General features: G+C 51.0%; 1 protein-coding gene across 13 annotated transcripts in view; it reads left to right on the forward strand.

The window, feature by feature from the left end:
- ABCC10 (ATP binding cassette subfamily C member 10) overlaps positions 1 to 13,650 on the forward strand; it is a 22,721-nt gene continuing 9,071 nt past the window's right edge. For 5 of the 13 annotated variants that reach the window (XR_010119237.1, XR_010119238.1, XM_055263126.2 and 2 more), the window contains exons 1-7: positions 203 to 575; positions 4,545 to 5,763; positions 7,023 to 7,250; positions 8,153 to 8,309; positions 8,540 to 8,649; positions 10,324 to 10,403; positions 11,009 to 11,180. Coding sequence is in view for 11 of the 13 variants with exons in the window: in XM_055263126.2 (XP_055119101.2) it covers positions 262 to 575; positions 4,545 to 5,763; positions 7,023 to 7,250; positions 8,153 to 8,309; positions 8,540 to 8,649; positions 10,324 to 10,403; positions 11,009 to 11,180 (2,280 nt within the window). In the remaining 2 variants the exon portion in view is untranslated. The other 8 variants (XM_063633041.1, XM_063633042.1, XM_063633045.1 and 5 more) reach the window with 7 other exon arrangements.

A 13,650-nucleotide genomic window follows, 5' to 3' on the forward strand; every position in this document is an offset into this window, starting at 1 on the left:
TAGGGCCGGCCAGTTCTTCCAGCCTCTAGGTGGGGCGCCAGCAGGGGCTGGCCCAGCACCCAGGCCGGGCAGTACTTTTTTTTTGCATACACCAGTACTCAGGATATCCGAATCCGGTGCACAGCAGCTTCTTCAGGTTTGAGGTTCCGGATGCCTGGGGGCGGAAAAACGGGAGGGGAAAAACAGATGGCAAGGTGGGTGACCAGCGTCCAGAAATCCACCGGGGAAACCTCCTCCGTTTCTACCCTTGGTACCGCGAGAATGGGCGGGGTCTGGCTTCGGGGCGGAAGCGACGGGCGGTCCCGGTTCCAGGGCGGGGCTGGAGGCGGGGAGACCCGGCTGGGAAGTGCAGGCAAAGGCGGCTGTTGCCCTGCACCGCCTTCACCCTCAACTTTCCCTTTAGGTGAGGCGTCCATGGAACGACTTCTGGCCCAGCTGTGCGGCAGCAGCGCAGCGTGGCCGCTCCCGCTGTGGGAGGGGGACACCACAGGCCACTGCTTCACCCAGCTGGTGCTCAGCGCCCTGCCCCACGCGCTCCTCGCCGTGCTCAGTGCCTGTTACTTGGGCACCCCGAGGTGGGTAGAGACAGGCGCAAGGCATCTGTCCGTGTGTGCCTGCAGATCTCACCCGCAACCTATATCTTCCAGCAGTGTCACCAGAATAGCGAGGTCTCTGGAGTAGGGCAGAAGTAGAATAAAATCTAAGCATTACTACTTAGCACCAATGTGGCTGTTCTTGGGCAAGTACCTGCCTTCTCTGAGTCTCATTGATGGGAGGTTTAAATGAGAGAATGAATTTAAGCATATAATGCAGTGCCTGGCATGTTTTTAAAGGTCCAATGAGTGTCAGAAATCATCAGAATTGTCCATTTTCAGCTACCCAGACTCAGCTGTCATGAATTGGAGGCAGAATTGGGGGAACAATGTTTTTAGCCAGAAGCGATGATGTGTTTAAGTTGTAGGCTCAGTTTCTCACCACTTCAACCCATGAAACCTGTTTCCAGATTAAGAAAAGCATACGTAGGCTCAGCTGAAGAGGAAGCAGTAGATAGACAAGAAGAGCAAAATCAAACATTAAGCCTTCCCCAATTAAGGGCTATAAGGTGTGGATGCTAAACTCAACTTGATTTTGTGTTTAGTTCTTGTATGGCTAGAGATGACTAAAATTAGTCTCATTCTGGCTGCCGAGAAGACAGGAGGACGGTGTGGTCTCTGCCTTTGGGAGTTCCTAGTCTGATGGGGGAAAGTGTCCCTATCCAAGAGGTCTTTCTTGCTTTCTCATTAGACTGAGTTCCCAAAAGACTGCCAGTTTTTAATAGCTGCTCTTCTGAGAAGGCTGTCTATGCTAGGTGATTAAACCCTTCTGGACTTTTGTCTCTGTGCAAGAAACAAATCAGGATTCCTCCCAGACCAAGCAGTTCCACAGCTTCTATCCAAGGAAGGGGTTCATCCGCCCCCTGAGAAAGCAGGAAAGACCATCGTGTGATCAATAGAAATTGTGCCTCACTTCACTTATCAGCCTTGTGTGTGTTGCTGAGAAGGGTTAGAGAGATTGAGAACCTAAGACAGGAAAGGGCCTCAGAAAGCTTTAATTTGAAACTCACTGCTCACCGTGCTGGTGAGGAAAGTGAGATTCAGAGAGGAAAAGAGACTTGAAGGGGTGATGAGGCTGGTTGATGGCCAGCTTGGGGCCAGTTTATGCCTCCAAGGGCTCAGTGTTCTTTCTTGGGTCCCCACATCTTAGGAAATGTATATATTTTTTTCTTTTCCTTTTTCTGTGTGTGTGTGTGTGTGTGTGTGTGTGTGTGGCGGGGTGGGGGTGTTGTTACTATTGTTTTGTTTTTTGAGACAGGGTCTCCCTCTGTTGCCCAGGCTGAAGTACAGTGGTGCAATCACACTTCACTGCAGCCTCAACCTCCTGGGCTCCAGCAACCTCCCACCTCAGCCTTTTAATTTGCTGGGGCCACAAGTGCATGCCACCACACCTGGCTAATTTTTTTTTAAATTATTTTTAATAGGCCAGGTGCAGTGGCTCAAGCCCGTAATGCCAGCACTGTAGGAGGCCAGGAGTTCGAGACCAGCCTGCCGACGTGGCAGAATGCCATCTCTACTAAAAATACAAAAGATTGGCCGGGCCCAGTGGCTCACGCCTGTAATCCCAGCACTTTGGGAGGCTGAGACAGGCGGATCACTGGAGGTCAAGAGTTTGAAACCAGCCTGGTCAACATGGTGAAACCCCATCTTGAATCGCTTGAACCCAGGAGGCGGAGGTTGCAGTGAGCCAAGATTGCACCACTGCACTCCAGCCTGGACGACAAAGCGAGATTCTGTCTCAAAAAGAAAAAATTATTTTTAGTAGAGACAAGGCCTTGCTTTGTTGTCCAGGCTGGTCTTGAACTCTTGGGCTCAAGCAATCCTTCTGCCTCAGCCTCCTAAAGTTCTGGGTTTACAGATGTGAGCCAACATGCCTAGCCAGAAATATAATTTTTTTTTTTTTTTTTTTGAGACAGGGTCTTACTCTGTCACCCAGGCTGGAGAGCAGTGGCGCAATCTCGGCCCACTGCAACATCCACCTCTTGGGTTCAAGCGATTCTCCTGCCTCAGCCTCCGGAGTAGCTGAGACTACAGGTGTGTGCCACCATGCCCAGCCAATTTTTGTATTTTTGCTAGAGATGGAGTTTCACTGTGTTATGTGGGCTGGTCTTGAACTCCTGGCCTCAAGCGATCCACCTGCCTCGGCCTCCCAAAGTGCTGGGATTACAGGCTTGAGCCACCATGCCCAGCCCAGAAATAGAATTCTTAAAGGCTGATTTTTTATTCCCATCTAAATCCCTACAAATAACTGTCATCAGGTGGACTTTTAAGAAAACCCCCAGCTACTCAGGAGGCTGAGGCAGGGGAATCGCTTGAACCTGGGAGGCAGAGGTTGCAGCGAGCTGAGATCGCGCCACTGCACTCCAGCCTGGCAACAGAGCAAGACTCTGCATTTTAGTTTACAAGTAAACATTTTTAGTAACCTAGCCCTGCCAACAAAGGGGGTAACAAACTCAGTCCTCTTTTTATATGAACTTTCAAGACATCCTGACACTCACTGCTGCAGATATGTTTTCCTGTATTTGATTCTTTTTTTTTTTTTTTTTTTTTTTTTTAATGGAGTCTCTCTTTGTCACCCAGGCTGGAGTGCAGTGGCATGATCTCAGCTTACTGCAACCTCCGCCTCCCAGGTTCAAGCGATTCTCATGCCTCAGTGTCCCAAAGTAGCTGGGATTACAGGTGTGTGCCACCATTCCCTGCTAATTTTTGTATTTTTATTAGAGACGAGGTTTTACCATGTTGGCCAGACTGGTCTCAAACTCCTGATCTCAAGTGATCTGCCTGCTTCAGCCTCCCAAAGTGCTGGGATTACAGGCATAAGCCACTGTGACCAGCCCCTATATTTGATTCTTAATGCAGACAGATCACCTTTTGTTTATTAAAAATATTTTTTTGTATGCCAAGAAGATGTAAACACAAGCAAAAAGAGATATTTTTCTTCAGCTAAAGGAGTCACAAAAGCAATCCACACCACCTTCTACAATCAGTGGAAAGAGAGTAGAATATTCCAAGCCTTTATAAAGTTTAGGCTACCATATTAGAATATAAAAGCTGTATGTAAGTCCGATTTTTATTCATCTAATAGTGCTTCAGGTGAATTTAAGGGTACTCTTAGGTGGATCCTTTTGTAAAAATGAATATGTACCCTTTAGCAGTTATCTGCATGAAAACTTTGTTTTTTTTTTTTTTTTTCCTGAGACAGAGTCTCCTTCTGTCACCCAAGCTGGAGTGCATTGGCATGATCTCAGCTGACTGCAACCTCCATCTCCTGGATTCAAGCGATTCTGCTGCCTCAGCCTCCTGAGTAGCTGGGATTGCAGGTGTCTGCCACCATGCCTGGCTAATTTTTGCGTTTTTGGTAGAGATGGGGTTTCACCATGTTGGCCAGGCTGGTCTCGAACTCCTAACCTCAGGCGATCCTCCCGTCTCAGCCTCCCAAAGCGCTAGGATTACAGGCGTGAGCCACGGCGCCCGGCCTGGATTTTTTTTTAGTTTTAGACTCATGAGGCTTATGGGCTTGTTATTGTACATGGTTATATTGTATGATGCTGAAGTTTGGGCTTCTAATGATCCCATCACCAAAGTAGCAAACATAGTACCCAGGATTTTTTTTTTCCTAGTTAGTCTTCATGTTAAGTACAATCTTACCTCAAAATTGTTAATGTCTGTGGTTTAAAAAAAAAATGAATCAGAAATGGTGTGGGTAGTTTAGAAAATGAGTTAGGTTCAGGTGGCCAGTTAGCTCAGTTAGTCAGAAAATGAGTTAGGTTCATCTGGGAAGACTTCCTGGGAGAAAAGACCCTGGGTTCCGAGGTAAAGTGGAGTAGGGATGAGATGTGCAAGGCAGGAAGGGAGTTGATACCTTAGGTAAGTGAATTATTGGAGGTGAGGGGTATGTCTGGGTCCTGAGTCAGCCACAATGTGCCTCCTTGTCTTCCCCCTTGTCCCCAGGAGTCCAGATTACATCCTACCCTGCAGTCCTGGATGGCGCCTCCGACTTGCAGCTTCCTTCCTGCTTTCCGTCTTCCCGCTGCTAGACCTCCTTCCAGTTGCTTTGCCACCAGGGGCAGGCCCAGGACCCATAGGACTAGAGGTGTTGGCAGGGTGCGTGGCAGCTGTGGCCTGGATCAGCCACAGCCTGGCCCTGTGGTTGTTGGCACATTCCCCTCATGGCCACTCCCGGGGTCCCTTGGCCTTGGCCCTGGTAGCCTTGCTGCCAGCTCCAGCCCTAGTGCTGACTGTGTTGTGGCATTGCCAGAGAGGCACACTTCTGCCCCCACTTCTCCCAGGGCCCGTGGTCCGCCTATGCCTGCTCATCCTGCAGCTGGCTGCACTCTTGGCCTACGCACTGGGATGGGCAGCTCCTGGGGGACCACGAGAACGCTGGGCTCAGGAGCCCCTCCTGCCCGAGGATCAAGAACCTGAGGTGGCTGAAGATGGGGAGAGTTGGCTGTCACGCTTTTCCTATGCCTGGCTGGCACCCTTACTGGCCCGTGGGGCCTGTGGAGAGCTCCGGCAGCCTCAGGACATTTGCCGCCTCCCCCACAGACTGCATCCAACCTACCTGGCTCGTGTCTTCCAGGCACACTGGCAGGAGGGGGCACGGCTGTGGAGGGCCTTGTATGGGGCCTTTGGACGGTGCTATCTGGCACTTGGACTGCTGAAGCTGGTGGGGACCATGTTGGGATTCTCAGGGCCCCTGTTGCTCTCCCTACTGGTGGGCTTCCTGGAAGAGGGGCAGGAGCCACTAAGCCACGGCCTGCTTTATGCTCTGGGGCTAGCTGGTGGGGCTGTGCTGGGTGCTGTGCTGCAGAATCAGTATGGGTATGAGGTATATAAGGTAACACTTCAGGCACGGGGGGCCGTGCTGAACATCCTGTACCACAAGGTTTTACAGCTGGGGCCCAGCCGCCCTCCTACTGGGGAGGCCCTCAACCTACTAGGCACTGACTCTGAACGGCTGCTTAACTTTGCTGGGAGCTTCCATGAAGCCTGGGGCCTGCCCCTGCAGCTGGCCATCACCCTCTACCTACTGTACCAGCAGGTAGGCGTGGCCTTCGTGGGTGGTCTCATCTTGGCACTGCTGCTGGTACCTGTCAACAAAGTGATTGCCACCCGCATCATGGCCAGCAACCAGGAAATGCTACGGCACAAGGATGCGCGGGTTAAGGTGAGGGGGTACTTGGGGTCCCTCAGCTATCTGGAGACCCCACCCAGCCCAGGGCCCCAGGTCTTCCCATGCACACTACCTGAGGGAGTGAGAGTGACCTCAAAGTTAAGAGCTGAGACTGGAGAAAGGTAGACCTGGGTTCAAATCCTGGCTCTACACTTACTAGTTCAATCACTTCAGACAAGTCACTTAACCTATTTGGGCTTCCCCTTCCTCATCTGTAAAATGAGAATAATAGTAGCTCACCTTGTAGAGTTGTTGTAAGGATCTCATGAGATAATGCTTAGTGTAGTGCCAGTCACAAAGCAAGCTCTGAATACATGTGCCCACCCTGGGAGGTAGGAAGTCATCTCCCTGGCACCAAACGGGTCTTTAGGGCCAGAGCTGGGACCCAAGTCTCCAACCTCCGTATCTAGGGCACAGACCACCCCATGGCTGCATGTAGAGACCTAGGAGAACCTCAGCTGCCTCTTTGGATAGGCTGAGGGGAAGGGAATAGGTCACTTCCTGCCTGGGCCAACTCTAGGTGTTTAGGGTTTGGCTGAATCAGCTGTGGGTTCTGCAGTGATTGTGGGTACCTTCACAAAGGGGATGGCAGTCCTGGGGGTTCATACAGCATAGTTGTCGATGCTTTAGTGGAACAGCTCAGAGTGCTCCTGGAGGGAAGGGAGGTTGATGGATGGTTACGGCATGAGGCCTTTTCCCCTACCTGTGACAGCTACAGACGAGTTTTGGCCCTTGCTCATCTTCCCTGGGCCCGTTAGCCTGTTTGACCCTGGGCTGTGGTGTGGCCTCTTATGCCTGTGTACTTCTACAGGAATAGTTTCCGTGCCACTCCAGCCAGGGGCCGGAACTGGGAGGCCAGCCCCGGAAGCCCACATCTTTTGGTTTTGGGAGATAGCCCTTTGTCTCTCATCTAATGGGAGGAGTGCTTTTACTCCACTGTGGTGACCTGGCTCCACCTTCCACCACTTCTCCTAGGAAGGTGGGGAATTCCCACTCCAAGCTGTCCCCAGCTGGAGCAAATGGAGAAGTAAAAGAGAGACTGGGAGGGGAAGCAACCCAGGGCTGAAAAGGATTTGAAGGGCAGGATTTCCAGAAAGTACTGAGGTGAGGAAGAAAACCAAGACTAGGGCAGTGCAGAGTGTCTGGGAGCTTAGAGTACTGAACATTCTGCCAGCAGCCTGGGGAAGGCTTGGCAGAGAAGACACATGAGCAGTGCCCCAACTTCACACCGCTCCCTTGTCTTCTTCCCCTAGCTTGTGACAGAGCTGCTGAGTGGCATTCGGGTCATCAAGTTCTGCGGGTGGGAGCGGGCATTGGGAGCCCGAGTAGAGGCCTGCCGGGCTCGAGAGCTGGGGCAACTCCGGGTCATCAAATACCTGGATGCGGCCTGTGTATACCTGTGGGCTGCCCTACCGGTTGTCATCTCCATCGTCATCTTCATCACCTATGTCCTCATGGGGCACCAGCTCACTGCCACCAAGGTGAGGACCAGGAGGGAAGGGGAGCAGCATCAAGGAGACTTTGGTGAAGTGAAGACGGAGGCTCGGGCCCTCGGTGCTGGCTGAGAAGGAGGGAGGGATCCCTGACTGTGTCATCTCTCAACCAAGGGAAAACTGAAGGAATCTTTTTGTGGGGGCCTTGGATATATAACCCTCCCCTCTGTGAAGGAGTTCCTTTCTTTCCTCTCCTCTACCTTTCACTCCAACTTTTAGTCAGTTCCAGGCTTGGGGTTAGGTCTCTTTATCCTCGTTTTAATGGCCTCGTTTTAATGGCCTAGATCCAGTCCTGGGTCTAGCCAAGGCCAGGTGATGTTGCTACTTGGAAATTCTAAAAAACTCAAAATGAGCTAGGCCTGCCTAGTTAAAAAGATGCAACCTTGGCCCGGGCGCGGTGGCTCACACCTGTAATCTCAGCACTTTGGGAGGCCAAGGTGGGCGGATCACCTGAGGTCAGGAGTTCGAGACCAGCCTGACCAACATGGTGAAACCTTGTCTCTACTAAAAATATAAAAATTAACCAGGTGTGGTGATGCATGCCTGTGATCCCAGCTACTCAGGAGGCTGGGGCAGGAGAATCACTTGAACCCTGGAGGTGGAAGTTGCAGTGAGCCAAGATTATGCCACTGCACTCCAGCTTAGGTGACAGAGCAAGACTTGTCAAGAAAAAAAAAAAAAAATGCAACCTGATTCCCTTGAGGAATATTGGAATTTCTAGGATTCTCTAAGTGACCATCTCTGCCACATCTGATCCCAGGATTGGCCAGCCAGCCCTTCAATTCTGTCATTGCCCAGTTCTTCCCTCCACAGACCTGTCCACAGGGCTTCCCATAGAAACAGGCCCTTAGATAACTCCTGGGGCTTCACCCTGCTCCCACCCCACTCAGGTGTTCACGGCCCTGGCACTGGTGCGAATGCTCATTCTTCCTCTCAACAACTTCCCTTGGGTGATCAATGGCCTCCTGGAGGCCAAAGTGTCCTTGGACCGGATCCAGCTTTTCCTCGACCTTCCAAACCACAACCCCCAGGCCTACTACAGCCCAGGTAATTGGAAGCTAGTGGGCAGAACCTGGCACAGGATGAGGAGGGAAGTGGAGCCACTTGGGTGCTGCGCATAGATGTCACCAAGAGGGCTTAGAGAGAGCGGAAGCCAAAACAGACTCAATTAGCTCTGGGCAGGTAGATACGGGGCCGGCAAGTCAATTACATGATTTACCCTCCCCAAGCAGATTGTGGTAGATTAGGAGCCCAAATCAGGTGGCTTCTCTGTTCAGATCCCCCCGCAGAGCCATCTACAGTATTGGAGCTGCATGGAGCCTTGTTCTCCTGGGACCCAGTTGGAACCAGCCAGGAGACCTTCATCAGTCATCTCGAAGTGAAAAAGGTTTGTTGGACAGACACCCTGGGAGAGTCCTCAGACTAACGAGAGAGATGGGAACTCATGTCAGAGAAGCAGTGACCGAGCCAATCATAGCTGATGGCTCTGCAGCTCTAATTGCTGCAGGAGGGATAGGCATTTGGTGAGCAGGTTCTAATCCATGAGGAGATGACACCTCACATCTGAATCTCAGAATAGTTGCACCTCTCTCTGGTCTTTAGGCAGCTTGTATGCATCCAGTCCAGACCAATGGGTGTGCTTGTCTCTCCATGTCCCTCAGAAGCTGCAGCATTCAGAACAGGTCCTGGGGCTATGTAGCATCTCTCCCAGATTGGGGATCTGGGGGAGAGGCCCAGCAAGTGCTTCCAAGAAATATTTTGCAAATGGGGATCCTCTGTTTAGGCTGGTGAAAAGCAATCACACCCTGTGACTCATGCTACAGCATACAAAGAACTTAAAATGGGGCATTCCTGGCCATAAGCCAACTCCTGTTCACCTCCTGTCCTGAGTTTTCACTCTCTCCTGACCTTTGTCCAACCCTGTGCCCCACAGCTCAACCCGGCATTCTCTGGTGGTGGCTGAATTGCCTCCACCACATTTGGCTCACGTTTCTGGCTTGGGCTGTATGTTTTGTTTTTCCTCTTAGTTCAGGCAAGACAAGGCTGGATTTGTACAAAGGAATTTTGCTAACGTGTTAGTTGGGGCTTTTTTTGGATATAAGTTACAGAAACGCACTGGAGCTAGCTTAAGCAAACAAGAATGTATGATAAGGATATAGAGATACATTGCAGAATCCAAAGGCAGGAACGCAGCTGGATCTTAGAAACAGCCCAGAACCAGGCCTCAACTCGCAGAGCTCTCTGCTTCTGTGTGCCTCTCTCCCTGTATTTGCCTGGTTCTCTTCTCTCTGTGGACACACCCTCCATTGAGCAGAAGATGTGACTACAAAGAATGCTCGAGTTTACAAGTTACAACCAACAAGGAGAAACTGCCTCTGGGACCTGATCCCAAATTCCCATGGAAAGGTCTCAGAAGTGGTGCCCACTTGTAGCTGGGTCAACCCTGGCTGGCAGAGTTGGGGCATCACAGGCAGATAGAGCTTCTGAGAACCCAGTCCCTTCTAGAGAAGGAACTAGGACTTTTATTTTTTATTTTTTTGAGCAGGGAGATAGCTCCATGAACATATGACCAAAAAAAAAAAAAAAAAAGGTAAACAGAAAAATTGCAACTATAAGCCACAGAAATAGGGATCTATGCAAAGCACTGCTTTTTCCCCTGAGATATGGGAAGTCTAGCCACAGGTCGACTTAGCCAACCCATCATCCAGGCCCTAAAGCCTGGAATTCTACCCTTCCCTCTCCCATTCTGGGGTGCCTGTCTCAGAGTTTACCTTAGAAGTTCTCGAGTGGTTTCCTCCCATTCTCTCTGGCATGCTGCTCCCCTTCAGAGGCCCTTCACATAGACAGTGAAACTGACAGCCACTCTGAGTGGAGAAAAAACACCCTACTTTTCTAGAGCCAACAGATCAGCCTGTGAAGTGGAGAATTCTTTCCCTACACACTAAAGAAAGAAGAGAAGCCTCAGTGGGAGGATTGGCAGCCCAGAGTGTCAAGAGGGAGACCACTGCCACCTCTGTCCTGTCCCCTACCAATAGCAGATGCTTGTGTGGCTTCCTTGCAGGGTATGCTGGTGGGCATCGTGGGGAAGGTCGGCTGTGGGAAGAGCTCCCTGCTGGCTGCCATCGCTGGAGAGCTCCACAGGTAACCAACCTCCTATGCAACCCTGTCCTTACTTTGTCCTTTAGCAAACACTGAGCCCCTGTTATGTGTTGGACACCTTTTGGGGGTCAAGGGTACTAAGAAGAGCAACGCATTGTCCCTTTATTGGGAGAGTTTTCAATCTGGAAAGAAGGAGGTGGGCAAGAAAGCGAATCATTGTAATCATTACACCAGAGTATTTTAAATGCTATAATAGCAAAGGAATGGAAACATCCAGTCTCACCTATTCTTTCAGAAATGTGGCTGTGCAGGGAAGGGATCCAGAGAGGAGCACAGGTTTGAGGAGGACCTTGTTTTCAGATGGGAACAAGTACAATGTGGTGCCCATACTCTCCACTGAGCTCCTGAACAGATGTAAATACAACAGCTGCTTGGCCATAGCCAAAGAGTTATTTCTTCCCTTCTTCAACCAGAATGGGCTTCGTTAGGATCCCTTGACCTCAGGAGCTGCCAGCTCAGTCATGTGACATGAAGGGGGACCCTGTGTAGAAGACAGCAGCCTGGAGAGGCTTCTAGGAGTCAAGGGCTGGGCATGGAGGGACCCAGAGGAGAGCTGGTCCTCATATTGCTGGCCTGGCTCTCTGCAGGCTGCGTGGGCATTTGGCTGTGCGGGGGCTGTCCAAGGGCTTTGGCCTGGCCACCCAGGAACCTTGGATCCAGTTTGCCACCATCCGAGACAATATCCTCTTTGGGAAGACATTTGATGCACAGCTGTACAAGGAGGTGCTAGAAGCCTGCGCCCTCAATGATGACCTCAGTGTGAGTGCCTGGCCTTGAAACCTCTTAGCTGCCTGCTTCTCCAGTGTCCCTGACACCTCAAACCAGAGCTTTGCTTTTCTGGAAAGGGGTTGCTTCTACTCGGGCATCACTTATCTAGGAATGGCCATCGGACTGTGGTCCTCCCAGAGTGTCCAGCTGCCCCTTCCGATAGGGCCCAGTAGGATGGTGACTGTGTGTTCTGCACAGCAGTGGGAAGAGCCCTAAGGCCTCTGGAGCTAGGGAGGGTTCCACCTGTGAGGCTTAGCTCTGCACAGCCTGGCTCCTTGTCCCCTTCTCCATACCCACTTCCCACCGTCAAGGCTTGGAAGAGTCAAAGTTTCATTTGGTTGCAGGTTACCCTAGGGAAACCTGCCAAGCTATTAGATTTCCCCTTGCCCCCAATCCAGAGTACTACATTTATAGGAGAAGAGATTCCAGATTTCTCCCTTGACTTCCCACCCAACCCCGCTGTCCCCTTCAGAAATGTCACCACCACTACCCTACCCAGGTAAATGTGGAATGTCCCTGAAAAGGAGCACCTTTAACCTTGACCATGGGGCATCCTGTTCCCAGCTGTCATTCTTCTTTTATTCCTTTTTTTAAATTAATTAATTTTTTTTTTTTGAGACAGGGTCTTTTTTCTGTCCCCCAGGCTGGAATGCAGTGGCACCATCTTGGCTCACTGCAGCCTCTGCCTCCTGGGCTCAAATGATCCTCCCACCTCAGCCCCTCAAGTGGAAGGACTACAGTAGTGAGCCACCACACCCGGCTAATTTTTGTTTTGTTTTGTGTTTTTGAGATGGAGTCTCGCTGTGTTGCCAGGCTGGAGTGCAGTGGCACAACATCAGCTCACTGAAACCTCCACCTCCTGGATTCAAGCGATTCTCCTGCCTCAGCCTCTCGAGTAGCTTGGACTACAGCTGCGTGCCACCACACCCAGCTAATTTTTGTATTTCTAGTAGAGACGGGGTTTCACCATGTTGGCCAGGATGGTCTCCATCTCCTGACCTTGTGATCCGCCCACCTCGGCCTCCCAAAGTGCTGGGATTACAGGCATGAGCCACCGCGCCTGGCCTACTACCCTGTCTTTTTAACAGGCAAGGTAGTAAGGTATCTTGGGCAGATTTGATGTAAAAGCTTTCATAGGTTTTTACTTTTTTGTGTGTGTGAGACAGAGTCCTGCTCTGTCGCTCGGGCTGGAGTGCAGTGGAATGATCTCGGCTCACTGCAACCTCTGCCTCTCGGTGATTCTCCTGCCTCAGCCTCCCGAGTAGCTGGGACTACAGGTGTAAGCCGCTACACCTGCCTAATTTTTGTATTTTTAGTAGAGATGGGGTTTCACCATGTTGCCCAGGCTGGTCTCGAACTCTTGGGCTCAAGTAATCCACCTGCCTTGGCCTCCCAAAGTGCTGGGATTACAGGTGTGAGCCACTGTGCCCAGCCCAGCTTTCGTAGGTTTTTAGAGAAGGAATGTACTACCTCCAAGCCTTCTTGTGGCCTCAGGAATGGTCTACTAAGCAAAGGGATTCCCTTCCTCACGCAGAGGAAGCACCTGTGATCCACTAGATGGTGAGTCCCCTGAGCTAAAAGCTTTGTTGTTCATCTCTTTCCTTAGTGCCTACAACAGTACCTTCAACCTAGCAGACTTGGGAAAGCAATGAATGATTGGCCAGGTGTGGTGGCTCATGCCTGTAATCCTAGCATTTTTGGAGGCCAAGGTGGGTGGATCGCTTGAGGTCAGGAGTTCAAGACCACCCAGGGCAGCCAGGCTTACAGTGGTGGCTCACGCCTGTAATCCCAGCACTTTGGAAGTCCAAGGTGGGCAGATCACGAGGTCAGGAGCTCAAGACCAGCCTGGCCAACGTGGTGAAACCCCATCTCTACTAAAAATACAAAAAATAGCTGGGTGTGTTGGTGGGCGCCTGTAATCCCACCTACTCGGGAGGCTGAGGCAGGAGAATCTAGCTTGAACCCAGGAGGCGGAGGTTGCAGTGAGCCAAGATCACGCCATTGTACTCCAGCCTGTGCAACAGAGTAAGACTCTGTCTCAAAAAAAAGAGAGACCACCCAGGGCAATACGGTAAAATCTCTTCTCTACCAAAAAAAATAATAATAATACGAAAATTAGCTGGGTGTGGTGGCTCACACCTGTAGTCCTAGCTACTCTGGAGGCTGAGGCAGGAGAATCGCATGAACCTGAGAAGCGGAGGTTGCAGTGAGCCGAGATCATGCCACTGCACTCCAGCCTGGGTGACAGAGCAAGACTCTGCCTCACACACACAAAAAAGTAAAAACCTATAAAAGCTTTTACATCAAATCTGCCCAAGATATCTTACTACCTTGCCTGTTAAAAAGACAGGTTAGTAGGCCAGGCGCGGTGGCTCATGCCTATAATCCCAGCACTTTGGGAGGCCAAGGTGGGCAGATCATGAGGTCAGGAGATGGAGACCATCCTGGCCAACATGGTGAA

Source organism: Symphalangus syndactylus, chromosome 23 (assembly GCF_028878055.3).
Source record: "Symphalangus syndactylus isolate Jambi chromosome 23, NHGRI_mSymSyn1-v2.1_pri, whole genome shotgun sequence".
In the NCBI taxonomy this organism is placed as follows: Eukaryota; Metazoa; Chordata; class Mammalia; order Primates; family Hylobatidae; genus Symphalangus; species Symphalangus syndactylus.